The 26,828-nt window shown below is 47.4% G+C and overlaps 6 protein-coding genes across 6 annotated transcripts; 4 read left to right on the forward strand and 2 right to left on the reverse strand.

Moving 5' to 3' along the window:
* Positions 1 to 4,755: 4,755 nt before the first annotated feature.
* LOC148515147 (histone H2B 1.1-like) lies at positions 4,756 to 5,136 on the reverse strand. Its single transcript, XM_088480465.1, has one exon. The coding sequence runs from the start codon at positions 5,134 to 5,136 to the stop codon at positions 4,756 to 4,758; it is 381 nt and encodes a 126-aa protein (XP_088336591.1).
* A 7,342-nt stretch (positions 5,137 to 12,478) lies between these two features.
* LOC148515148 (uncharacterized) lies at positions 12,479 to 13,186 on the forward strand. Its single transcript, XM_088480466.1, has one exon. The coding sequence runs from the start codon at positions 12,484 to 12,486 to the stop codon at positions 13,120 to 13,122; it is 639 nt and encodes a 212-aa protein (XP_088336592.1). The 5' UTR covers positions 12,479 to 12,483; the 3' UTR covers positions 13,123 to 13,186.
* Positions 13,187 to 14,725: 1,539 nt separating this feature from the next.
* Positions 14,726 to 15,037, forward strand: LOC148515149 (histone H4). Its single transcript, XM_088480407.1, has one exon. The coding sequence runs from the start codon at positions 14,726 to 14,728 to the stop codon at positions 15,035 to 15,037; it is 312 nt and encodes a 103-aa protein (XP_088336533.1).
* Positions 15,038 to 16,433: 1,396 nt separating this feature from the next.
* LOC148515150 (histone H3) lies at positions 16,434 to 16,957 on the forward strand. The gene has a single exon (XM_088480467.1). It carries the CDS (start codon positions 16,491 to 16,493, stop codon positions 16,899 to 16,901), a length of 411 nt encoding a protein of 136 aa, XP_088336593.1. The 5' UTR covers positions 16,434 to 16,490; the 3' UTR covers positions 16,902 to 16,957.
* Positions 16,958 to 17,717: 760 nt separating this feature from the next.
* On the reverse strand, positions 17,718 to 18,238 carry LOC148515151 (histone H2A type 1-like). Its single transcript, XM_088480468.1, has one exon. The coding sequence runs from the start codon at positions 18,179 to 18,181 to the stop codon at positions 17,789 to 17,791; it is 393 nt and encodes a 130-aa protein (XP_088336594.1). The 5' UTR covers positions 18,182 to 18,238; the 3' UTR covers positions 17,718 to 17,788.
* Positions 18,239 to 18,526: 288 nt separating this feature from the next.
* LOC148515152 (histone H2B 1.1-like) lies at positions 18,527 to 18,904 on the forward strand. Its single transcript, XM_088480408.1, has 2 exons — positions 18,527 to 18,670; positions 18,806 to 18,904. Exons 1-2 carry the CDS (start codon positions 18,527 to 18,529, stop codon positions 18,902 to 18,904), a joined length of 243 nt encoding a protein of 80 aa, XP_088336534.1.
* Positions 18,905 to 26,828: the final 7,924 nt, after the last annotated feature.

Genomic DNA, 26,828 nt, shown 5'->3' on the forward strand with positions numbered 1-26,828 from the left:
CGTCACCTTATGGGACACAGGCGCACGCTTGTCGCTGCTCCTTTGTTGATGCACGTGCAGCCACAGTGCACACAATTCACAAACACAGAAAATAATTTTTTTATTTTGTTTGGAGTGCACTTTGGGGGTTACAGCACCCTTTAACGGTCAAGCCAGCTGGCCCTTTACCTATGACACAGGCGCACGCTTGGCGTTACTTTGTTGATGCATGTGCGGCTACTGCGCACACAATTCACAAACAGAGAAAAAAATTTTTTTTTTTGGAGTGCACTTTGTGGGAGCACCCCTGATGCACAGATCACCCCCTGGACAACACTACAGCACCCCTCTAGGACTACAGCCTTTATGGGACACTGCACAACACAGTCCAGCCAGCCCCTATAGACTTTGGAGTGGACACAGCCCCTATGGACAACTGACTGCACAACACAGCCCAGCCAGCCCCTATGACAGCAGCACAAAACAGCCCAGCCGGCCCCTATGGACAACAGCAGTACAACACAGCCCAGTCAGCCTCTATGGACTGAGTGGTCACAGCCCCTATGGACAACAGCAGCACAACACAGCCCAGCCAGCCCTAGCTCCCACCCTCCCTCTTCACTGTCCACAGCCGGAGTGAGAAATGGCGCCGACGCGGGTACCTTTTATAGAATCCAAAACCCGCGAGATCCTGAAGGCGGGATGATGATGTTTTGCCTCGATTTCAGTTCCGAGTCAGGTGGGAAAAGTCGAGCCTGACTCGGATGCGTCTCGGATCGGGGGGGGCTCGGGGGGATTCGGATTCAGAAATCCGAACCCGCTCATCCCTAATCTATAGTATATATATATATATACATTTATATATAAATATAATATGTGTGTGTGTTCATGTTACAGCTACAGTACTTACTGCAGAGTCCACCTGCTCCCATCCACTTTATGGAGAGTTGGCTTTTTAAACTCAATCCTCCAAATCTGCAGAGATATAAAGGTTGGGCCCTGTCACCATGTCAAGTGGGGCCAGTATAATGAACAAGCACCTCAGACTTGGCCTGATTCAATGTAAGGAAGAGCAAGTATCTGTGGATCATGCTAAAAACCATTCTGCACTGCAGGTGGGGCAGATTTAAAATGTTTACAGAGAGTTAGATTTGGGAGGGGAGTGTCCAAACTGACATCTAAATTGCAGTGTAAAAATAAAGCTGTCCAGCATTTCTGGGCTACATGTAAAAGTAGCCAGTATTTAGCCCACATGCAAAAATAAATCAAATAAATGTATTTGCACCCCTTTCATTGCAACATGGTTTGTCCAGGTACACCGCTACTTCTATCTCTTACTTATTTCAAACTCTTATTCACCTTACACCACTACACACAGTAGTGTCCCTTATTCACGTTACGCCACACAGTAGAGCTCCTGATATGCATCATGCCATACAGTATTGCCCCTTATACACATTACACTACATAGTAGAGCCCCTTATACACATTATGCCACACAGTAATGCTCTTTAAGCATTTCCGAGAGAAGGTTCCAGAAGGATCCAGCCTCTTACCCCTCTCTTCCATCCCCACTCCCATCTTTTCGCTTCCAACTCCCCTCATAAAGCTCTGAGTCCAGCAAGCCACTAAGTGTCTCCCTGGCTCCAGCAACCCATTCTCCACCCCACCCATGTGTCTCTATGGCATCAGTTTCTTTCATCACTTAAGCTTATCTTTTCTTTCTTCTGATGCTCCTCCTTGAAGCGCCTTTCTGCTGTGCGATCTACTGCATACTTTGTTGCAAAATTAAAATAAAGCCTTTATTGCTCTATTCTTACTCTTCTTGCCAATGGCCTGCAGTATACCCTGTAGTGGCAGCGGCCAGAACTTTGGTGACTGCAGAGCCCAGTCTGAGTGGCAAGGGCATCTCAGTATCTTGGCGCCCAGCACACCTTTTCTACTAGTACCCCCTTTCGTATGTGACACAGTACACTTGAATGTAATGTCTTGTGTTTAATTTATGCATATTATGTTTATATCTTTTTAAGGAAAAATAAGGGTTTCTCCATCATCGGCATAGCAGACCTGATGCATTGTATTGTACTTCTAAAAAGTGTATCAAGCTCTGGAGTATAATGGCACATACTGTATGGTTTATGTAATCTGTATCAGACAGCCAGGGCCGGCTCCAGGGGTCGGAGTACCCTGTGCCGGCCCATAACAAGGCGCCTTTATATCGTGCGCAGGTTCGCAGCGCACGACCAAAATTGGTGGCGTGGCCTAATTACCATAGGCCACGCCCTATGCGTGACGTTATTTGGAGGCGTGCCCGCATGGGACGCCTCCAAATAATGTCAGGCTGGGGGTAAAGCCCAGCTCTCCGTCACTGGCTGGGCTTCCCCCAGCCCTCTCCTGTCAGTGAATGGATGTCGCGCACATGCGTGCGGCATCCATTCACACATTCACACTCCGGGGGTCCGGCACCGCCGCAGGGGGTCCCCAACCTCCTGAATTGATCACCCGTGGACCACTTAAGCCCACGGGTGGAACAGCGGGACATTACTGACCCGCTAAAATCGGGATGCTGGGGAGGAGTGCACTCTCTACGAGAGCGCCCATGTGCGACCGCAGAGGTCGAACACCCCTAGAGGCGTTACTGCAGACAGCATATTGTGGGACCTTTCTATAGCAAGTCAGGAATCGGTATGACATACTGCCAGACATAAGCCAGGCAGATGTAATCCCGACGCCGGAAGGCAGAAGACTGAAGATCCCGACAAGGTAAATATTTTAACTAACCCTCTCCCCCCTCTAACCCTCCTTTAGGGGTGCCTAACCCTATCCTCCCCCCTTGTGCCTAAACCTAACATCCCCCCAGGGGTGCCTAAACCTAATCCCCCCTGCCCCGCTCACTAAACCTAACACCCCTTCCCCTAGTCTAACCCGAGGTCCTCCTGGGAGCCCCTAAACCTAACCCTCCCCCCTGGCTGTTGTCCGCTCATGACGCCCGGTTTGGTATTCTGGGCGTTGGGATTCCGGCGGGTGGATAATGATAGGCGTCAGGATTTTGACGCCTATCATTAGTCCCATGCCGGGATTTCACAGTCGGGAATTCCTGGTAAGGGATGTAGTCTGCATCCTGGCGTACACAATGCTGGCGGTCAGAATCCTGGCGCCGGAATCCCAACAGCAGTCAGTATCCTGGCTCCAGAATGCCAACAGTGAGTATTAGGGCTAGCCAAAAGGTGGACGGTTAGAGTTATGCTGCGTGAGGGTTAGAGTCAGACTGTGAGGGAAGGGGTGACGGCACGGTTAGGCTGCAAGAAAGGTGGGTTGGAGAAAGGGTTAGAATTAAAATACTTACCATAATGCGTCGGGATTCTGAGCACCAGGATTGTGTACCCAAACCCCTGGTAGATGATGGAAATAAACTAAAGCTTTGTGGAATATACCAGGCAGCATTTTAGAATTGTGCAAGAATAATCCTGGGGACAGATATTACAGATGAAGCATTTCATCCGGTGCTGGCAATGGTGAAGTGAACCGGATGAAATGCTTCAGGGGATGTATGGCACACACTACTCTTATCACAGTGAAAGATGGTGTAAAACTCATCTCTGCAATATAATGCATCATGCATGACGATTGTACCAATACAAGTAATTCATAGAGACAGCAATTCTCTCTGTGGCCACATGAGGTCACTATTGTTGCAAAGATCAGTGAAATGTTCAAAATCCGTTTCGCTTTTATTACAGATTTAAAGCAAAGAATGTTCTAACTGAGCGCCAACACCAACCTACGGGAGACAATGCCATGACCTATAAATGCTGATGAATGGAATTGCCATTTTAATGTTTTGCATAGGCTGTATTAAATAGAGCAACTCACGTGGAGCATTACCATTAAAAACAGCTCATTTTGGTCAATTAATTTGTAAATCAAACCGAAAGGCTAAAATAATTTCATATGGAAATATAGACTAAGAGCATGGTCCATTATTAACTACGAAACCCCAATTTAAGCAGAACTTAAATCCTCTAGCACAACGCACGGAGGCCCTGATTCAGAGCTGGACGCTCTGACCAGAGCGCTCGCTCTGAATCAGGGCCCACCTCCATAAATATGGCGCGTCCTCCTGGATGCTCGTATAGCTGTGGGTCACCACCCACAGCCTATACGAGCGTGCAGGATGATGGTCGCGATGGTCTTGACCATCACGACCATCGCCAGTGAGAGCAGAAGCCTGCGGTTGAGTTTCTCAACCGCAAGGCCCGGAGTGATTTTGGCTCTATCAGAGCCAAAATCACTCCCACTGACATCACTAGTGATGTCAGTGGGGCCGGCTTCAGACGGTAGGCGTTCCCTAGGGAACGCCTCCGTCTGGCAGGCACGCCCCCCGGCACGCCCACCAAAGGGGGCGTGCTGTCAATCAACATCGACAGCACGCCCCCTTTGATCAGACACTACGAGCGAAGGAAAGTCCTTCGCTCGTCGCGTCTCGCACATGCGCACAACGGAGCTCCCTCCGTCGTGCGCATGCGCAGTGCAGACCATCGACCCACTTGCGAGCGGACAGCCGCTTGCGAGTGGGTCTGAATCAGGCCCGGAGTCTGTCCAGGAAGCCATATACAAATCTGTTGTTAAGAGGGGACACTTTAGAGTTGCGAACACAGCAGATTACTATAAGACAGTATAAGGTCACAGCAATGATTACAGCCCGATTAGAGGGGATGTGGGTGGCTCTTAGAAGAGCCTTTGTGTTCAAATGAGGCCGGCGGAGAAGGAAAACAATCACTTGGCGCTGGTGTACTTGGTGACGGCCTTGGTGCCCTCGGACACGGCGTGCTTTGCCAGCTCTCCCGGCAGCAGCAGGCATACAGCGGTCTGGATCTCCTGGGATGTGATGGTGGAGCGCTTGTTGTAATGAGCCAGGCGGGAAGATTCCCCCGCAATGCGCTCAAAGATATCATTCACAAAGGAATTCATGATGCCCTTAGCCTTGGAGGAGATGCCGGTATCAGGGTGCACCTGCTTCAGCACCTTGTAGACGTAAATGGCGTAACTCTCCTTCTTGGTCTTCCTACGCTTCTTCCCATCTTTCTTCTGGGTCTTGGTCACCACTTTCTTAGAGCCTTTCTTGGGTGCAGGAGCAGACTTGGCTGGTTCAGGCATTTTCACTGACAAACCTCTATCTATAGAGAAGGAAAACTGTGACTACTATGTTACAGTCCCCAGATCTACAGTATTTATAGGCAGCCCATGCAAATAAGGCTTACTGGTTTCGCCATTGGGTAGCCTTGTCAGGTGAAGTTGATTGGCATGTTAACCCCATCTTACATGTGCTGATTGGTCAGTGCATGAACCTAAAATTCATTGGTTCCTGTGTAAGTGGACCAATCACAGAGCAAGCAGTGGATCCCTTCTAAGTGCATATAAGGAGGAGGCGAGGGTAGTTGCGCAAATTTTTATAATAATTTGCCACATTGGTAGAACAAGCATGTCTGGAAGAGACAATTTAACCGGGAATTATTTACTTGTATCCCAGCAAAGAGTCGCCATCTACATACAGTACAGACGGTGATATTGCATCACTACAAAATAGGACTCTTGTCTGGTCTAAAAACTCTTGAAAGAGATAACGTAATCGCCAACAGTACACTGTCTGTCTACCATGGGAGGTGATAGTTTTGTATTTAAACAATATGATACATTCAATCTTTACTCAAATGCCCGGGAGATCATAGCATATAATTGCAGTAAAACCACATAGATCAATATATCAGCAAATGATGCAAAATTGACAATAAAATGATGATCATTTACAAATACATTTGTATGTAAGGCATCAGCTGTCATATTGTGAGTAATATTAGATTTGAATATAATCAGAACAGCTGCATCATTGGACACAATATGATACTAATGGGAAATAGTAAATGTTATTATACAATCGTTACTATGGAATTGGTATGAAATACTGCCGGCCGCACGGCCGGCGGGATCGATTCCCGTCAGCGGCAGCCCGACAGGAGCAGAGTGCGACGCAGCGGAAGCCCGACAGCGCTGGAAATCCCGATCGTGGATAGGTAAGTATCCACTAACCTAACAACCCTAACCCTCCTTAGGGGTGCCTAACCCTAACTTACCCCCCAAGTGCCTAACCCTAATCCCCCCTCTAAGTCCCTAACCCTAACCACCCCCTTCCCCGCTGCCTAAACTTAAGTCCCCCGGGGGGTTGCCTAACCCTAAGTCCCCCCCGGGGGTGCCTAACCCTAACCCTCCCTCCCCCTAGCCTAACCCTAACCTTCCATCGGGGGGGTGCCTAACCCTAAGTCTCCCCCGGGAGCCCTAAACCTAACCCTCCCCCCCCCGCAGCTATCCGCTCGCGGCGCCCGGCTTCACTACGATCGTGATGCCGGGCGCCGGTCTCCCGGAGTCGGGGAAATGCGGGCGTCTACATCTAGATGCCCGGCATTTCACCCTTGCCGGGATAAGACAGTCGGGAAGCCAGCTGCCGGTATTTAGGCAGTCGGCTTCCCGATTGCCTCCTGTTACTATTCTATGAAACATTAGTGGATACAATTTGTGCCCAAGTCCACAAGCTAAACCTCATAAATCGGAGAAACTACATGAAGAAATACAGGGCATCATCTGGATAGAATTTAGAGGCTCATAATACACTGTACTGGGTGGAAATAAAATTCAGAGAAAATACTAAAGTCACAGTGTGTAAAAGCAATCACTTATATCTACATTAATCCCTATATTTGTCTTTCTGCAAATTCATTAATTGTTTTTATATTTTGCTTTATGACATGGTTCTCAGGTTAAACAGTACACGTCCATTTTAATGATGTGCTCATAGGTGTAATTTTCACAATCTCCCTGAAATGGTTTTTCAAAAGTAGGCAAGCATGATGTATTATTACTGAGATATAATGAATAACAAGAAGAGATTATCATACAAGTAATAATCCATACTGGTGCAGATGGTAATTGGTGCTTACTTCCTGAATGCTGTGGGTTATTTAGAGACCAATTGCTTCCCCATAGGACCCCTTACATGTGCTACTATCACTGGATGATGACATTGAGCAGAGGTGAGCATTAATTTCTGGGTGCGGAGGGGTGGAGCGGTAAACAAATTTAGATTTTTGGGTGACCATGGGACTAGCTGGGCTGCTAATCATCATCATGTTGTCATGGTGATGGGACTATTTTAATGTGAAGGCTTGAAGCTGTAGCTCCCATTGGCAAACGCAGGGGGGGTATCCGTCTGCCTGGAAACCCCCCTCCCCAGCCCACACCATAACCACAATAGAAATAGTAATGTAATAGAATTTTACTAGTGCTGCATGTTCTTCACAGTATCACAAATGAAATAGTTAGCACCACCTGGGGATCTTTTAACATGTGTCAGTCAGTAGTAAATACACCTGTGTACCAACTAGGAGATCTGGGAAACATGCACTGTTAGGGATGTGCTGCTATAGAGCCCAATATGTACAAATATGTCCAGGGCAGTGCTAGGTTATACTGCTGCTCCCCCAGACTCCCGGTCTCGCTCCCATGCTGTGGAATGGTGCCCACATATGACATAAAAGCATTCAGCTCAGGCAAGATTGCCCTACTGCCGCATCTAATGGCTTACTGTGATCGCTGGTCCTGTATATGCTGGAATTATGACACACAATACACTTTGTATGATACATATTAGAGCTGGATAAGTGGTAATTATGCCCTCTTCATGGACTGGCCACACTCACTCTAAAATCATTCATTTGGAAACCCCCATCTAGAAATCCTGCGTTTGCCACTGGCTCCATCCACCAATTGTTCATCTAGCCCTGATTGTGATCAGACAGGCTTCTCTGTTCTAAAACCTCTACACTGCCTGAGTTGTAACCTCAATAATACCCCTTTTACACCAGAGCAAAAACCTGGGTTTTTGCTGGGTCTACCCGGGTTGCAGCTCAGTGTAAAAGGGTCCCTGAAAAATAACCCGGGTCAAGTGACCCTGCAATCTAACCCCGGTAGCTACCAGGGTTGGACCCAGGATGGACCCAGGTAATGGTGCAGTGTAAACGGTGCAACCCGGGTTATCTGACCTGGATCATGCCTAAAATGAGCGGATTGGTGGTTGTGGAGCATTCACCTCCCACTTTTTATGACCTCACAGGTTTAGCAGGGCAGACCTGAGTTCAGTGTGAACAGGGTTGACCTGGGAGTAACCCAGATCAAAGGTGCAGTGTAAATGGGTCTGACCTGGGTCTGACCAGGGTTGGAACCATGTCCAAAAACCCAGGTCGGACCTGGGTTTTTGGTGGAAAAGAGGTATAAGTGATTTCCAGAATGCTTAAAGTTGCAGTTACAAGCAAGCCATCAAAAGTGAGCTGGGTTGCTTTATTGTCAGAGGAGAAAGGGTTAGGCATGGCTCCTAGGTGGAGATGTGATGCATATTGGGGGAAATACATAATACACAAAGTGAAATAAATAATACTCAATACAGAAAGTGAAACACTAGTAACCATATAAACAATACTTAGCAAAAATAATGTCAGGACCAACACCCCACCCATCTGCCACGCTAAATAAGGGACTTTCTTCTTTGTAAAGGACATTCAGACAAGAATTGCACAGTTTTGGCACAGTAAAGGTGTAAATGAAGTTCTCTATGAAATCGTCTTTCCTAAGATGTTATGTGACTGTGTACTCTGCCATTTTGTATGGGCTCAGAATTCTAAACTTCAAGGTAAGGTGCAAAAGGTTTAAACAAGGCAGGACAAGTTGGGGAGGAAGCGGAATGCTGTGTCTTGCACTTCGTTTCTGGCATTCTGTAAGACGAGATTCTATAGCGATGTAGCAGCCCATAAACTGTTTGAGGCATTGGAAGCAGAGTCATGTGGGCTGATTCATCCTTTATATAGCCATTAAAGCTGTTCACAAAGCTCAGCAACTAGTCACAGGCTAACTTGAACAATCACCTAGCATGATTTTCTAGGTCTGGCCATCATTAGTGTAGCAAGAGGGCAGGGGTCAAGGACCAGAGCTGTAACTAGACTGTTTGGTGCCCTGTGCCAGAAAGATCATTGATGTCCCCCCTATTTTTCAAATAGAGATATAACGTATCCAAAAAAAGGGGCACGGCCTCATGGGGAAGGGCCAGGGAAGAGATAGGGGGGGCCAGGAGATGCTGAGATAAAATAAGATGAAGCAACAAGTAAGAATGATAATAAACAGAAATTGACAGTTCCAAACAGTGCTACCTGTCCTGCAGTGGCCTATGCCATGGGCACAGGTAGCACCACCCTAGTTACGGCCCTGTCAAGGACACAAGGGATTGCTGACTGTCATGCATATGTAGTTTGTTCCCGCGGATGAGATCAACACAGACAAGGTACAGTGAGTTTGTCTTAACCTCAATTACAACCCTTGAAATAACTGACTCGGGCCAGAGGTGAGCAGCCCAGTGCTGCGGATAAGACCGATGGGCCTGAGAGTGTCTTTCTGCACTGCTAGCTGTATAATTGCTACATAGGGTCTGTGTGTCACCTTATTCCTGTATACCTGTCTAGCAACCTTTGCACACAGACTATACAATTCACCATTGTTCGTGGTCGTCTTTCATTCAGAATTATATGCAGTCACTTCTCATATTTCTACAACAGCAGCAAAGATGCAGAGAGCCATTAGGATTAATTGGGCAAGTCTGTATTCTGTAGCATTTTCCCCTGTGATAAGATACCATTTCCTGACTTGAATCTCAAGCTGGCTAGTGCCACACAGACAGAGTTGGCGTTGACCTCCTTAGAATTTCACATTGCAAGACTTTAAAGAGGAGCTGTAATTCCTAGTCACACTGTTCCAAAGGATATGTAATCGCCAAGTCAACATGTTTGGGCAAAATGTCAACCTGGTTCTATTCAACATGTTGGCAATTCTTGTATCTTCAAATGCATGTAATTGAAACATGAATTCCATTTGAAAAAGGGATCCTGATGTGACCTTTACTGCCGAGCAGGATTGTTATTTACCAGCATTGGTGCCCCAAAAATCTTTTGGCGTATCCCAGTTCGTGATCCCTTTATCCTTTCCCCATTACCTGCTCTGCAGTTTCTCTGCAGACTCCCTGCACTCTGGACCCAAATTCAACCATGCCATCATGGGTTGGGGAACTGATTCAGGTCTTGTCCTCAAGATGTTTCTTGCTAGTCGTGCCCTCGTGTCAGTTGGCATCTGGTGTTGTCCAGTTTGTGCTTCCCTCTCTACTTGATGTCCCAGGGATGTATAAACACCTGAGAGGGCAGTGTGCAGCGGGCACCCTCTGTGCAGCGGGTTCCCTAGCCCCTCATCTTAACTTGCTCCGACAAACAAAGTGGATCCCTTCTCTTGTAAAAAGCCATCTTCCTGGTGATATTCGTAAAGATGACGCATACTCACAAGAGAGCACAGGTTCTGGAAGCATGCCAGAGTCTTTGCTTCTACTGTGCAGTACCATTTTCCCAATGATGTCACTTTGAAAATGGCACGGTCCTACTTGCCGGAGAAAGGTAACTATACTTTGGGTACACACCCTGCACCCATTATAAATATGCCTATGTGCCCTCCACTCCAGGATACTGACCCACTCCTCTCAACACTGATCATCTCCTCTTAACATGGCTTCAGGCCTGCCTCAGACCACATCTGGGCCTGCCGTCATTGGTTAAGGCCAGAGCTGAAGCATGGTAATTTGGAATAGAAATCTCCTCACAGCACTGCATCCTCAATGGATCTCTGCTGGCCCAATGCTTCTTCCAGTGGTTCTGATACTCCGGTCCTCTGCCTCTAGTCTAAGGATTCAGCCTTGAGGTTCAAGTTTGACATTCTCCTGCTGTTCATCCATGACATCCAGTCCTTCATCTCCAGAAACTTGCTCATTCTTCAGTACACTTGCTTGTGGCACAGCTCTGCACCTAAGTAAGTTTTCTGCATCGTTGCTCCACTCCTTGGGCCTGCAAGCTGGTGGGCCTACCTGCTCATGTTTTCCTCTAAAAGATGCCAGCCTCACCTGAAGTATGGCCATTTGTAACTCTTGCCTTGGTCTCTGGACCACCTGTCTCATATTAGGTGAACTCCTGCACCACCCAGGGTTGACTGGGTAAGTGGGGATGCTAGGTGGAATTAAAAGCTATTATAAAACTAGTATTTTGGACCCTCATTCACCAACTCACTAGCTGTTATGCAGGGTTTTCTTTTTACCCCTTTCTCTTCAAGCCCTTTCCATCTCTATAATCCTATTCATCTTTTCTTCCTCTATTCTTCCCCCTGTTCCTTCTGTCTCTCCATCATCCTTATTCTTCCTTCTATTTCTCCATCCCACCCATTTTCCCTTATTATGGGGGAAATAGGACACATGTCACTACCTGGACAAGATGCATATTACAGGCAGTGTGGGGACTGCCATTATATGGAAATGAAAAATCCATGTCTTATCCAGAGGGTAGGGTGGGGGCTCCAAGAGTTCTGATGAGGGGAAGGTTATCCTCATTTCTAGAGAGCAACTGCTTGACTAACAGTAGCAGCATTGTGTAGTGGATGCTTGGCACTCTGGTCCTGCCACTGTGATGGAATCATCCTAACATTTACCTATGAGTATCTTTTCCACCATTTGTAGCACTCAAGCCAGATTTAAGCTTCTGGGCTGGCCCAAGGTAACCTGATACTCCTTGGCTGGAGGTTTGTTTCGTAGCAGTCTCAAAGTAATGGGACCAGGTAAGCATAGCTATCTTACCGACACATCTACTGTATATTGCATAAATGCACTGAAGCGACTAGCCATACAGTATGAATCACTAAGAACATTTAAGGGAGATGCCAGTCGCATTCTTCACAATCAGAAAAGTCCCAGGCAGGATTAACCTGTAATTAAGTCTTGCAAGTATACTTACCTTGTCATTGTAACTAGAGTTCCTAGACAAGAGTGCAATTACCTTGTGAGGCAGCCTGCCTGTGCTATCCACCCTGGTGTACAAGAGCCCACACACTACTTGTAAGTGTTTCAATATGTGCCCTGCTTTGCACAGATTGTGGCGCAGAGCACCTTCATTATCTCCAGGATCAAGAGGAGACAAAAAAGCCCTGATGGGACATATTAGCCTCACAGAGATGAGAGATGTGTTAAATGCCGGGCAGATGCAGCCTGGTGTGGGTGAGCTGCCAGTGGGTATTCCGGCCCTCCTTCTTAGCGCCTAAACCAGCAAGGGCCATAAAAGGTTAGGACAGACCTTGGAGTAAGGTTGTGGTGCAGAAAGCCAGCTGGCTGCTCTTCTTATGCCGTATAAAAGACTTTATTTCTGCCCTAGGAAACACACGGTAAGAGTAGATTGTCCCTTATTCTCAGACATGGAAAGATTTGCACGGCTGCTTATTCCACCAATGGGAGCACCACGTTGAGCAGCCAATCACAACACAGCCGGCAGTATATATAAGCGACATCAGAAGCTGCGGACAATGTATTAGTGCTTCTTGTACTTGAATATGGCAGAAACTGCACCAGCCGTCGTTCCTCCATCAGAGGCCGCAGCCAAAAAGAAAAGGCAGCCGAAGAAAGCTGCAGGAGGAGCCAAGAAAAGCAACAAGTCTTCTGGTTCCAGTGTCTCCGAGCTGATCGTAAAAGCCGTGGCCGCCTCCCAAGAGCGCAGTGGGGTTTCTCTTGCCGCCCTGAAGAAGGCTCTGGCTGCCGGAGGCTATGATGTGGAGAAGAATAACAGCCGCGTCAAACTGGGTGTGAAAGCTTTGGTGACCAAAGGAACCCTCACCCAGGTGAAGGGCACCGGCGCTTCCGGCTCCTTCAAGCTCAACAAGAACCAGTTGGAAAGCAAGAAGGCCGCCCAGAAGCCCAAGAAACCTGCGGCAAAGAAAGTGGTTAAATCCCCGAAGAAGCCCAAGAAAGCTCCGAGTGCAGCGAAGAGCCCGAAGAAGGTCAAGAAACCAACAAAAGCGGCTGCTGCCAAAAGCCCAAAGAAGCCTAAAGCCGTGAAGCCTAAGAAGGCGGCTAAGAAGGCAGCGAAGCCCAAAGCTGCCAAGAGTCCAGCCAAGAAAGCCGTGAAGCCCATAGCCGCTAAAAGTCCAGCCAAGAAAGCGGCTAAGCCCAAGAAATCTGCGGCAAAGAAGTAATGGATGAGCCGCGGCAGCCTCGCTTCCTTGTTATCACCACAAAGGCTCTTTTCAGAGCCACCCACCCTGTCTCGGCAGAGCTGAAGGCACCTTTTTGTTTCACATGTTCCGTGTCTAGAGACTATAGACCCCTAAACCTGTAAGCATCCAGGGTTTAATCATTTACTTTCTCAAACTTGGGGTATACGACACGTGATCATGCTGCCCGTTCCGATCCATGTCGTCTGTAAATCATGAGCCCCGCTCAATTTCTGTAGCCTCTTCCTGCTGAGGATGCCTGGCAAAAACTCTGGGATCACCAACACCTTCCCCATCCACTACAGGTGCTGGTACAGCAAATGTACAGTAAGGCAGGCTCTAACCAGGTGTATCTAAAATGGTCACCCGGCAGTTTAGAAATCTCCGCAGAGACTGCAGATGATCAGAGGCAAGAACGAATTCGAACTGTGTCATATTATAAATATAAGCGTTCTGGAGAGAACGTTGGGGTCTCGGGCAGGACACGCCAGTACATAAAGAAAGTAATGACATTTATTGTGTAATAGGGACACACACATCAGTATTCACATAAACGGTCTTAGTCCAGACAGTGTATTAAGGATGAGTTCATGTAGAAAACATTAATACATTGCATCAGGGGGAGTCGGGGTTACATGAAAGGATTCGCTGATTAATAGATCGCAAGTATCGAATAGCGTTGGTCTATTTATTAAACATATAATATACCACAAGTAAAAAATAAAACTTTGGAAAATTTACATTAGCCACGCATACATAATAAATATAAAAATCCTCCCATATATAGTCTATCTAGGGATCTTATTGCATCAGGTGCCTGATATCTAGTATTCATAATAAAAAATGTATAAAGCTCCAATATCAGATAATATTCACTGGATCCTTATGAATAGAGCACTATGTACCCAAATACTTGTTTATATGTCTCCTTAATCCAGGCAGTATTGCACCGATTTTCACTAGAGAAAGTGCCAATAGTTTTATGTCTTGCAATGAATTTGAAATGTAACAGTGTTGCCAAACCAGTTCAATGTAGCCACATATAAGTAGTTGTAGTGCTTTATAATTTGTTTCTACAGCCGCCTGTACATCAAATACTGCAGTTCTAAAAATAATGTGGATTTGTATTTGAGATACCAGCAGTGAATCTGAGGGAATTAAAGTGTTTCTGTTGGTCTTTCGTGCTATAGTAAAAAGTGATATTTCAAAATGAGAAAGGGACACACCAATAATAATGAATAATAATGAATAATGAAAGTAATGAATGACATATTTATTAGCTAATAAGGGGTACATATAGACAAGACACCAAACAGTCTTAAGTCCATACATGTACAGTATGAAGGACGAGAAACATCAATAATTGCATCAGATGGAGTAGGACGAAAACTGATATTGTCCCAATATTATCGGTGTCACAAGGAGCAGAATGTGACGCTTACAAGGACTCCTCCCCCATAGCTCTGAGGTTTCCTATCAGGTCCGCCTGCACTGTATAAGAGGAGGACTTCGCCGCAACAGTAGAGTCAGAGAGTGCGAACATTTTGTTTCGTTGTGGTTTGTGAGAGTATTGTCCCGGAGAAACATGTCTGGTAGAGGCAAAGGCGGAAAAGGACTTGGAAAAGGAGGCGCCAAGCGGCACAGGAAAGTGCTGCGGGATAACATCCAGGGTATTACTAAGCCCGCCATCCGTCGTTTGGCCCGGAGAGGAGGTGTGAAGCGCATTTCTGGCCTCATCTATGAGGAGACCCGCGGGGTGCTGAAGGTTTTCCTGGAGAATGTGATCCGGGATGCCGTTACTTACACCGAGCACGCCAAGCGGAAAACGGTCACCGCTATGGATGTGGTCTATGCTCTGAAGCGCCAGGGCCGCACTCTCTATGGATTTGGGGGTTGAACACTGATGCGCATCCTATCCCCCACACAAAGGTCCTTTTAAGGGCCACCCATCTCTTCTATTAGAGAGTTAAAATAACGTACTAGCATTTCACTACAGTGCTTGACAGCTTTCCGACTATAACTCTAGGGAGAGGACTGACGTGGTTCTAATTTATATACTTCATAAGTTTTTGTTCCATTGTATAATGCGCGTAAGTACTAGTGGTTGCTCATTCTAGTCTGATCTCTATACAGATCGATATCTGACACAAAGTTACCAAATCTAAACGGTACAGCTGGCTAATAGAGGTTAGTGAATGTTTTGTTTTATACACTTTAGTGCTGGGTGAGCAGCTTCTCACGTTCTAATACTAGAAATAGTTTAGTCATTTTGTTTCTAAAATGCCTCAAACCTCGTGTTGGTGACTGGTACTGTAGAGTCTGATGGATACAAGTAATTATCCTTTTTTTTTTTTTTTTTTTTATAATCGAAGATAAACGGCTAAGGAGATGTATAAAGAGTTAACTGTAAGAATTCCATGTTCTGTTTAAAGGCACTGCAACCCTTTTGTCTGCCTGAAGTGTATCTGCTCTAATCTGGGAAAAGAATAGTTCATTAGATCACCGAGACTACGACTAATAAAGCTGCATATTGCCCCAGTAAAATAGTATTGTCAACGTGCAATCCATGATCATAGCAAGTGACCATCATGACATTATACCAATACACGAGAGAAATCTGCTGAAAAACATGAATCTTTTATAGCTGCATACTTGGAAGCTGTACATGAAATGGACAAAGTCGTGTATGCTGGCTGCAGGTGATTCCCGTGGTTAAAGTTTAAGCAACATTGTAGCAATCGCTGACGGCTTGTTACATGTGATAAAGCTACAATGTAGGCTAGTTTCACCAAACACTACACAAAGGAATAGTCGTCTGAAAACCTCAGTACTTGCAATGATGGCCGCCTCATAAATGCATCAGAAAATGTTATTCAACATTATGGGCCTGATTCATAGCTTGACGCTATGTCATCAGTGACAGCGTCTATTTGGTTACGTTAGACCATGGGCTTATTACTGAGACGGCACAAAGCCTTTGTGTCTGTGTACAAAGTCAAACCATTGGACATTGCATCAGTTCTATGAAGGTGCAGCATGTCTGTTAGAGCATGGCTTGCTAATGTGGTTAAATTACATATAAATATATCAACCTCTTGTACGATTGATGAAAAGGAATCAACACCTTTCCGCCCAGATAATTTATTCCTTGAAACTGACAGAGGCGGCTGCAACGATATTAACGGCGGGATTTAAAAAAAAAACAATTAAAATCATACGATTACTGAACACCAATCGGTGGAGTGGGCTTGCTTACATCTTCCAATCAGCGATCATCACTACGTATAAATAGGATTGTTAGTAGACAGATTTCTCATTCTTTTTGAGTTTGTAGTTTTTTTGTTGGAAGCATGGCCAGGACCAAGCAAACAGCTCGGAAGTCCACTGGCGGGAAAGCTCCCCGCAAACAGCTGGCAACGAAAGCCGCCCGGAAGAGCGCTCCAGCTACAGGTGGCGTGAAGAAGCCTCACCGATACCGTCCCGGAACTGTTGCTCTCCGAGAGATCCGCCGCTACCAGAAATCCACCGAGCTGCTGATCCGTAAGCTGCCCTTCCAGCGTCTGGTGAGGGAGATCGCCCAGGACTTCAAGACCGACCTACGCTTCCAGAGCTCTGCCGTCATGGCCCTACAAGAGGCCAGCGAGGCTTATCTGGTGGGGCTCTTCGAGGACACTAACCTGTGTGCCATCCATGCCAAGAGGGTGACCATCATGCCTAAAGACATCCAGCTGGCCCGCAGGATTCGAGGGGAGAGGGCATAGATGATACTCGGCACTAGTAAACACGCAACACAAAGGCTCTTTTCAGAGCCACCAAATCTTTCGAAACGAGCTGAAGCATAAACTGCATGTTAAGGTTGGTGCGATAGGCTGCTGATAAATCCTTAGCTCAGCGGGACAGATAGGAGACGAGGACCCTTTATTGGATCTGACTGTGTACTGTCATTATATTTTGGGTCACGTCAGTGAATAATTTCATCCACTTACACATACGGTCAAACTACAATGTAACTGATTATTTCCCTCGCCAAGGCTAGCTATTCTTTTTCTACAGTGAAAACTGCACTATTTCAGCCAAATCAGTGATTGTGGCTAAATCGTCCCTTTGTCCACCACATTTTTTCATCCTACATATAGAATTTTACCCGACGAACATAGTAGGCTCTCTGCACTACTCTCCTACTAACTCCAAGAACTGATACGGGCGGTGTCTGACCAGAGACACCTGGGCTCCACTCTCCTGACGTTTCACACAGTAACAGGATTCTAGGTGTAAGCGTCTCACACTGGTAAGTTACTTATGCGTGTTGCCCAACCAGTCCCCTAGTTCCCCTAATCAAATTGATATAAAATGATTGTGTAGTTTGGCAATTCCCCTAAAATCTTTCTTGGGAGGTGAAGGCTTCTATGCAAGCATAGAGCAACATCTCACAGTACCGTGCACAGATCGTTTTGTAGACACACTGCCACTCTAATCCAGTCTCAATGCTGCTTGTGTATGGAAGTTATAAACCGTAGTACTAATAAAGCAAAGCAGCAACTAAAGCGCAGTTCTCTCAGCTCTCCTGGGAAGACGTGGTTGGCTCTGAAAAGAGCCTTTGTTGTGTTTTAGGGACATCAGTTCTGTGGTGGAAGTTACCCGCATCACATTACTTGCCCTTAGCTGCCTTGTGGCTCTCAGTTTTCTTGGGCAGCAGCACGGCCTGGATGTTGGGCAGGACTCCTCCCTGGGCGATGGTCACCCCACCCAGCAGCTTGTTTAACTCCTCATCGTTGCGCACGGCGAGCTGCAGGTGGCGGGGGATGATGCGGGTCTTCTTGTTGTCACGGGCGGCGTTCCCTGCAAGCTCTAGAATCTCAGCAGTCAGGTATTCGAGTACTGCAGCCAAATACACCGGGGCCCCGGCACCAACACGCTCGGCATAGTTTCCCTTTCTCAGTAGACGGTGAACGCGACCAACCGGGAACTGGAGACCGGCCCGAGATGAACGAGTCTTGGCTTTAGCCCGGGTCTTGCCGCCTTGTTTTCCTCTTCCAGACATGATGAGGTACTAGCGTAAATAAACTCTCGTTAAAACTGCGCAATAAATGTGTTTCTATTATAATCCAGCCCTACTCCTTATATACACACACACATGTATCCAAAGTTTTGCTCTGTGATTGGTCCTCTTTTCACAGTGCGAAATGCAGCTCAAGTTCATGCACAAACCAATCAGCATGTAGAGTGTGGAGTTATGATGTCGCTGCAAATTAACATATACCCAATAGTGCAGCCAGAAGACTGAAGCCTCATTTGCATGGGGTGCCTATAAATAGAGTAGATCTGGGCTAGATTAGCAACACATTTTCTCTTTTGTTCCTGGATATATTGGTTTGGTTGGTTAAGAATGCCTGATCCCCCGAAGTCTGCTCTGGCGGCCAAGAAAGGCTCTAAGAAAGCGGTGACCAAGATCCAGAAGAAAGACGGGAAGAAGCGTAGGAAGACCAGGAAGGAGAGTTACGCTATTTACGTTTACAAGGTGCTAAAACAGGTGCACCCTGATACCGGCATCTCCAAGGCTATGGGCATCATGAACTCCTTAGTGAATGATATCTTTGAGCGCATTGCAGGGGAATCTTCCCGCCTGGCTCATTACAACAAGCGCTCCACCATCACCTCCCGGGAGATCCAGACCGCTGTACGCCTGCTGTTACCGGGTGAGCTGGCCAAGCACGCAGTGTCCGAGGGCACCAAGGCCGTCACCAAATACACCAGCGCCAAGTGAACACACCAATCCCACATGAACACAAAGGCTTTTCTAAGAGCCACCCATCTCCTCCCTAAACGGGCTGTAACAATCGCAGTTTGTGCTGTCTCTACTCCCTTACACATGGCTGAATGGCAGTAACCGAGGTTATATAGACTGATTTTCTTCTGACCGTATACACACACCCTCCAGCTTTAAATTTAATGTACATGAAAATTAACACTCGCTTTGTTTGAAAAAAATAATTACAATTGATCTCTGAAAGAATACAAACATGTAATTACAACCCTTGATTGATTAAAATCTGGATAAGAGAATAACAGCACATTATCCACATCATACTGTATACTGGAAATAACTATATTGGTATAGATTTATAATGATAATTTAATCTTGAATCCTGTTTTCACTGGCAGCGGAATTGTTAGGATCGGTGTGGTTGGCCTGCTGCTGATTTTCAAGGACTTAGAAAAAGTTACATATTTCTGAATTTGAAATAGTATTCATTGTAATGGATACTGTTGCAAGTTCTTTTTACTAACAGTCTCAGGCAGCTGAGATGATAGAATTAAAGTTACGCTGCGGCTGATTTTCAGAGACTGCAATTTAATGGTAATAAGTAGCCTCACAGAGAACTATGTCCTGTCTTTAGAAAAGAAAGGGAGTAATGCAGAAGGCTCCTCCTCTCAAATATGTCTTCCATCAGGTCCGCATTCATCTTAAGACATGGCAGCTGGTACACGTGCTGCTTATTCTAGCTTGGTGCTGATCTGTAGCAGTTTGCAAGATGTCACGGAAAGGCAAAGGCGATAAGGGACTCGGGAAAGGTGGAGCCTAGCGTCATAGGAAGGTGCTGCGGGATAACATCCAGGGTATCACAAAGCCCGCCATCCGACGTCTAGCCCGGAGAGGGGGCGTGAAGCGCAGTTCTGGCCTCATCTATGAGGAGACCCGCGGGGTGCTGAAAGTATTTCTGGAGAATGTGATGCGGACGCCGTCACTTACACCGAGCACGCCAAGGGGAAGACTGTGACCGGTATGGATGTGGTCTATGCTCTCAAGCGCCAGGGCCGCACGCTGTAAGGCTTTGGAGGTTAAATAGCTCCAGATGATCTCGTTTTCAAAAACCCTTACTAAAGCCATTTTAAGGGCCACCTACAATAATCCAAATGAGCTTGATTAACATGTAGATTTTCATTTTTGCGAGCAGGTCCTCCCTACCTATATATCTGTCTGTTATTACCCAGTTTTGTTCTATTAATGTTTACAATTGTAAAGCGCAACGGAATATGCTGCGCTATATAAGAAACTGTTAATAAATAATAATAATTTTTTTTTAGACTGTATGCATTGTCAACGCTGGAGTCATACTGAACAGCCTAAAATTTATTTTGTTGTAAATAAGAATACGGTTGATCAGTGGCGTAACTAGGGTATTTGGAGCCCAGGGCAAATTTGAAAAGGGAGCCCCCCCCACCCCCGATGTGCACATGCAGGAAAAAATGGGCGTGTCAACATGAAACACCCCTTTATTTTCACGCTGAACATTCCTATCCATATGCACCTTAACCCCAGTAGTACCCCTTATACAGTACCCCCAGTATGCAGTTGTGGTCCCTGTTATGCAGGCCCATAGTAGTGCCCCTTATACAGTATCCCCAGTAGTGGTCCCCCTTATACAGCCCCCAGTTAGTTCCCCTTAGTCAGTACCCTCAGTAGTGGCCCCCCAAATGCAGTGCCCCATGTTGTGTTCCCTCTTATGCAGTGCCCCCAGTAGCAGTCCCCACAATGCAGTGCGCCATGTAGCGGTATACCCTTATGCAGTGCCCTTTATATAGTGCCCCCAGTAGTAGTCCCCCCCCTTCCTATTATTGCCCCCAGTAGTGGTCCCCCCAGTGCAGTGCCTCTAGTAGTAGGCCCCTTTTATAATGCCCCCAGTGGTAGTTACCCCCCCCAAGTAGTAGTCCCCAGTAGAGGTTCCCCCTCCCGATTAAGTGCCCCCAGTAGTAGCCCCCCCCCAGTAGAGGTTCTCCCAATAATGGTGCCCCCAGTAGTAGCTACCCCTCCCCGTTGTGCCCCCACCCCCAGTAGAGGTCCCCCCAGTAGTAGCCACCCCCTCCCCCTTTGTGCCCCCAGTAGTGCAGACAGGTTTAAAAAAAAAAATATATAAAAATATACTTACCTGAATCCACACTGCTGCTGCTCCGGTCCGCGACACCGCTCCCGCCGCCGCCCGCCAGTCCTCCCAGGCTGGCACGCTCAGCATTATGGGAGAGACGTCATGATGTCATGACGTCTGTCCCATTACCCACTGCAGGAGCCGGATGGAAGCCCGGCTCTTGCAGTGGGTGCTGCAGCAGTCAATGAGAGTCTATCTGACTCTCATTGGCTGCTGTTTAACACATGCATCGCCGCCAGCGCTGGCGGCGATGCGTGTGTTATGCACAACCTGAGCCCGCCTCCTAGCGCTATTGGGCAAGCACTCAGGGGGAGGGAACGGGCTCAGCTGTGCAGCACAGGACCGGCGCTGGAAGCCTAGCACCGGTCCTGTCTAAATGTGTAGCGCTGGCCGCACTCACTGCGGTCGGCGCTACACTGGTGGCTAACTAGGGCGGGCCGGACCGTGGCCGGCGGTGCCCCCCTGCGCCACCGGGCCCACGGCGCCCAGGGCACGCACCCTGCCCGACCCCCCTAGTTACACCACTGCGGTTGATTTTCAGCTATCGTGCAGTTTGTTCATCATTAATGATTACCGCAAAGGTAATTATATTTATATGGCGCCACAAGTGTTCCGCAGAACCTTTTAAAGTGCATAAACAAGTGAACAAGAAATCAGTGACTTGCAGGACAAGGACATGGGGTTTATATACACATTGCTGTATAAGCGATCGTAACACTCTTAGCAGCTGGGCACCAGTGACGTACTGTTAGGTGGTGCCTAACCCTACTGGCGGCCGCTATCCCGGATGCCGAAATCCCGACACTAAAAGCCCGACATGGGACTAAAGATAGGTGTTGAAATCCCAACACCTATCATTAGCTATAGGGCTAAAGGTAAGTTCTGGCTACAGTAGTTCCCTAGTGAGACTGCATGGTGTGTGCATGTGTGCTGAGACTGCATGGTGTGTGCATGTGTGCTGAGACTGCATGGTGTGTGCATGTGTGCTGAGACTGCATGGTGTGTGCATGCGTGCTGAGACTGCATGGTGTGTGCATGCGTGCTGAGACTGCATGGTGTGTGCATGCGTGCTGAGACTGCATGGTGTGTGCATGCGTGCTGAGACTGCATGGTGTGTGCATGCGTGCTGAGACTGCATGGTGTGTGCATGTGTGCTGAGACTGCATGGTGTGTGCATGTGTGCTGAGACTGCATGGTGTGTTCTAAGAACTCATGGTGTGTGCTGGGACTACAAGATATGTGTATACATATGTGCTGAGGCTGTGTGCTTGCAGAGACTACGTGTGTGTGTGTGTGCCGTGACAGCACTCAGGGCCTGATACAGACCCGGTCGCTATGAGCGTACGCTCGCTCGATGTGTATGCAAATATTTGAAAGTGATGCGGCGGGGAGCGACTGCTCGCCAAGGCATAAGCACGCCCATCTTACATGTACGAGCGTTCGCTTTGTGCATGCAGACTCCCCTTAGCGAATGCAGAGACGCCCACTGCCCCACGTCATCTCCTGGAAGTTTGTGAAAACATTGGTACATGGACCACTATCGGATGTGAACGCAGTGCTTGTGGCAGCTTTTTTCTACCGCAAGCATTGCGAGGAAAACAGAGTAAAAAAATGGCTGGTGACGTGTACTATGCCGCTGCCTGTTTATTATGCACGCCTGCGTTCTCATCTCCAACCCCCTGTTTTTACTGGACTGCCCCCGTCACCACCCACAAACGGCCTCTCCTGTCACTCACTCTGCTGGGCTGGCTGTGCTGGACTGGCTGTGCTGGGCGAACGAGGAATCTGAGAACGCACTGTGTAGTTTGTGCACGCGCACTGCGATGCATAGGCATGCGCAGATTAGCAACCATCGGGAATAGCGAGCGCACTGCGGTTAGCGTCCGGGTCTGAATCAGGCCCTCAGTCCATAAACTGTCTCATCTGGCTGGAGCAGTCATTCCATGTACACAGCAAACCCAGCATAATAGATATTGGAAAAGTTACAATAATAAAAATATCCCATATACATCCATTTATAGAATTGTATATATTATAACACAAACTTTCTGCTGTTTTACTTTATTATAAAGAGGAAGAGCCATCACCATTCATATACCCTATCCCCTATTACCTTGATTCTTAGACTGTTGAATGGGGAGGGGGCTGTGTCGTTCAGGGGTTATCAGATTTCTGTACAGTAATGTGTTGTGTGGTGTTTACCTGTACATTGTACTTGTGTAAGTGCAGGCATGGGTTACCTGAGTCCCTATCTGCATGTGATTACCTGTGCCCATTGGATGGGCATGGGCGTATTTGTGCCCCTTTTTGTACGGACATGGGCTTACCTGTGTCCCTGTCTATGCTGGCATGTGGTCACCTGTGTGTGCACCTGTCTGCGTGGGTATATGCTTACCTGTCTGTGCCCTTGTCTGTACGGGCATGGACGTACCTATGCCACTATCTGTGAGGGTATGGGCTTACCTATGTCCCTGTCAGTGCAGGCATGTGGTACTTGTGTGTGCACCAGTCTGTGGCAGTTTTGTTAACCCTTTTGGTGCATACACACGTAACGATTTTGTTAATGAACGATTTGCGTTCAGTTTTTCCCTTGAAAACGATTTTTTGAATGATGAACGAAAAATGTTCCTTCCCTTAATGAAAATCGTTATGTTGGACAGTCTGAAATGGACGATGAACTACAAACTACAGTACAAACGGGAGCGCGCTTGAACGATTATCGTTCATCGTTGTAACTCAGAAAGTGAACAATTTTTTGAACAACTGCGACGTCGTTATCATTAAATCGTTCAAAAAATCGTTACGTGTGTATGCACCTTTTGTATTATATTTTGGGGACATATTGGCAGATTTAGAGTAGAGATTCCAGTAACACTGGGCCTGATTCAAACCCGGTCGCAAGTGCTGTGCGCTCGCAACCGGGTCGATGGTGGACCAGTGCGCTTGCGGATGACGGAGCCGGCTCCATCGTGCGCATGCGCGAGACCCGGATAGCGACGGGCACTCCGTCGCTCCGGGTCTCGCAACAAAGGGGGCGAGCTGTCGATGTTGAGTGACACCTCGCCCCCTTTGGTGGGCGGACCGGGGGAGTGGCTGCCCAAAAGGGAGGGGGAGAGATTGATTGCCCAAACGAGTGATGTCAGTGGGAGAGATTTCGGCTCTGTTAGAGTCGAAATCTCTCTGGGGCTTGCGGCAACAAGACCCTACTACTAGGGTCTTGTCGCAAGCCAGATGGCCCCTCAGGAAAAAAAACAGGTGGCCCTCCTCAGTAGGTGCTGTCAACGTTTTAAGACCCATCTGTCTTTTCATCAGGACATGTCATGATGAAAAAACCAATGGGTCGTGAAACATCAACAGAACCTATGTGATTTGTGACAAAATATCACTTTGTTACAACTACTGAGGAGTGCCGCATGTTTTTTTCCTGAGGGGATGTTCAGCTCGGTATAGGAATTAGTTTATTATGCTAGGAGGGCACCCTCGAGATTACCAGTAAATATATCCAGAGTGTCGGGCTGAATGTATGTGTATATATATATGTGTGTGTGTGTGTGTGTGTGTGTATATACAGTAAGTGTGTATATATATACATATATATATACACACACACACATATATATATAATGTGTGTGTATATACATATATATTATATATGTATATACAGTATATATATATATATATAGTTCCCCCCAGCAGTGACCCTAGTAGTAGTCCCCCCTCCAGCAGTGCCCCTGGTAGTAGTCCCCCCTAACAGTGCAAATGGTAGTAGTCCCCACCATCCAGCAGTGCCACTGGTAGTAGTCCCCCCTAACAGTGCAAATGGTAGTAGTCCCACCTCCAGCAGTGCCCCTGGTAGTAGTCCCCCCTAACAGTGCAAATGGTAGTAGTCCCCACCATCCAGCAGTGCCACTGGTAGTAGTCCCCCCTAACAGTGCAAATAGTAGTAGTCCCCCCTCCAGCAGTGCCCCTGGTAGTAGTCCCCCCTAACAGTGCAAATGGTAGTAGTCCCCCCTCCAGCAGTGCCCCTGGTAGTAGTCCCCCCTAACAGTGCAAATGGTAGTAGTCCCTCCCCAGCAGTGCCCGACACACACACACGGAAAAAAAATTAAAATTCCATTACGTCTCTCCCATCAGCCACTGCGGGAGCCAGAAGCTCGGCTCCGGCAGTGGGCACAGCAGCCGATGAGAGTCTGTCTGACTCTCATCGGCTGCTAAAACATGCACACAGCTGCCGGCACCGGTGGCTGTGTGTTTGTCCCTGGCAGTGTAGTGCGGACTGCACTTATGTGCGGTCCACACTACCACCGTGTGCCTGGTCCTGTGGAGGTGGAGGCAGAGCCGTGTCAGTCACGGCTCTGCTCCGCAAAGGCCCATGGGAGGAATGGACGCGGCTGGGCATGCGCAGCATGACCTCCCGTGGCCATCTTGTTTCCTCCTGTAGCCAGAATGAGCTTCTGAACAGAAGCTCATTCTGACCTGGGCGGCTCAACGCTCAGATCACGGCAGCAGCATGGTAAGGAGGAGGGGCATGCAGCGCCGGTGGTGGTGAACACGTGGCAGAGCCCTGTAATGCCCCTAGACATTCCAGTCGCCCCTAGGCATTTGTTTATTATGCCTATGCCTAGGGCCGGCTCTGTTCAGCGGGCCCCTTCTGTTGCATTTTCTTGGTGGGCCCTTCATGCCCCAGTCTGACACTGTATGTATCTGTCCATTATCTCCAGTAGTGCTGCTACTTTCCAGGGCTGCAGAGCAGCAAAAGTCACTGGGAAAATGGTGGTGCATGCTCAGTACTGCTGTCCCTGGGAAAGTGGCGCGGGTGCCATTTCCCTGGAGACCCACGCATGAGTAGTGTATTCTGGCACTGCTGCGCCACCACTAGAAAGAGGAGGGGGCCCACATTGAGTCTGCACACGGGCCCCCTCCTTTCTTAAAACGCCCCTGCACACTACTGCTGAGCCTTGTCACCTTGACAGGTGCTGTCTTGTACTTGGCTGCCCTCTAATAACCCTGGTCTTCTCATGGTTGCCTTTTTTACTTATGCCTTTCACTACTGACCTAGAAGGGGGAAGCCAGGTCAGCACTGTGGGAGGCGTGTAGCGGGCAAGTGTCGCGATTGTGTCATAATGGTACTGTTGTGAGGCCAGATTAAGAATAGTGGGGCCCTTTTAAAGAGGAAGGCAGATTACCAGTACTCCATCTGGTATCACCAACGTTTCAGATGTTTACTACATCTTTTTTCAAGGACCTTGAAAAAAGATGTAGTAAACATCTGAAACGTTGGTCATACCAGACGGAGTACTGTATTTATTTTAAAGTCCACGGAGTGCTGCCATTACTTATGTATTGAAGGGTTCTGCAGAGGGCTTCCGGAAGTGCACCCTGGCTATACACCTTTACTTTGGAGTGCCGGCTACAGCTTTGGAGTATATATATATATATGTATATAACTATATATATATATTGTAGGGGTGTGCAGCGGCCACTTTTCGTGATTTGTGTTTTGGTTTTGGATCTGGATCTCTCTTCGTGTTTTGGATCTGGATTGGTTTTGCCAAAACCACCCTTCCGTGTTTTGGGTTCTGGGTTTTGTGATTTGGATCTGTATTTTTTTGAAAAAAAGCATAAAAACAGCTAAAATCACAGAATTTGTGGGTTTTTCTGCTCCTATGCTATTATTAACCTCAATAGCATTCATTTCCACTCATTTCCAGTCTATTCTAAACACCTCACACGTCACAATATTGTTTTAGTCCAAAAGGTTGC

The sequence above is a fragment of the Taudactylus pleione genome, unplaced genomic scaffold, assembly GCF_031769625.1.
Source record: "Taudactylus pleione unplaced genomic scaffold, aTauple2 ptg000253l, whole genome shotgun sequence".
Classification (NCBI taxonomy): domain Eukaryota; kingdom Metazoa; phylum Chordata; class Amphibia; order Anura; family Myobatrachidae; genus Taudactylus; species Taudactylus pleione.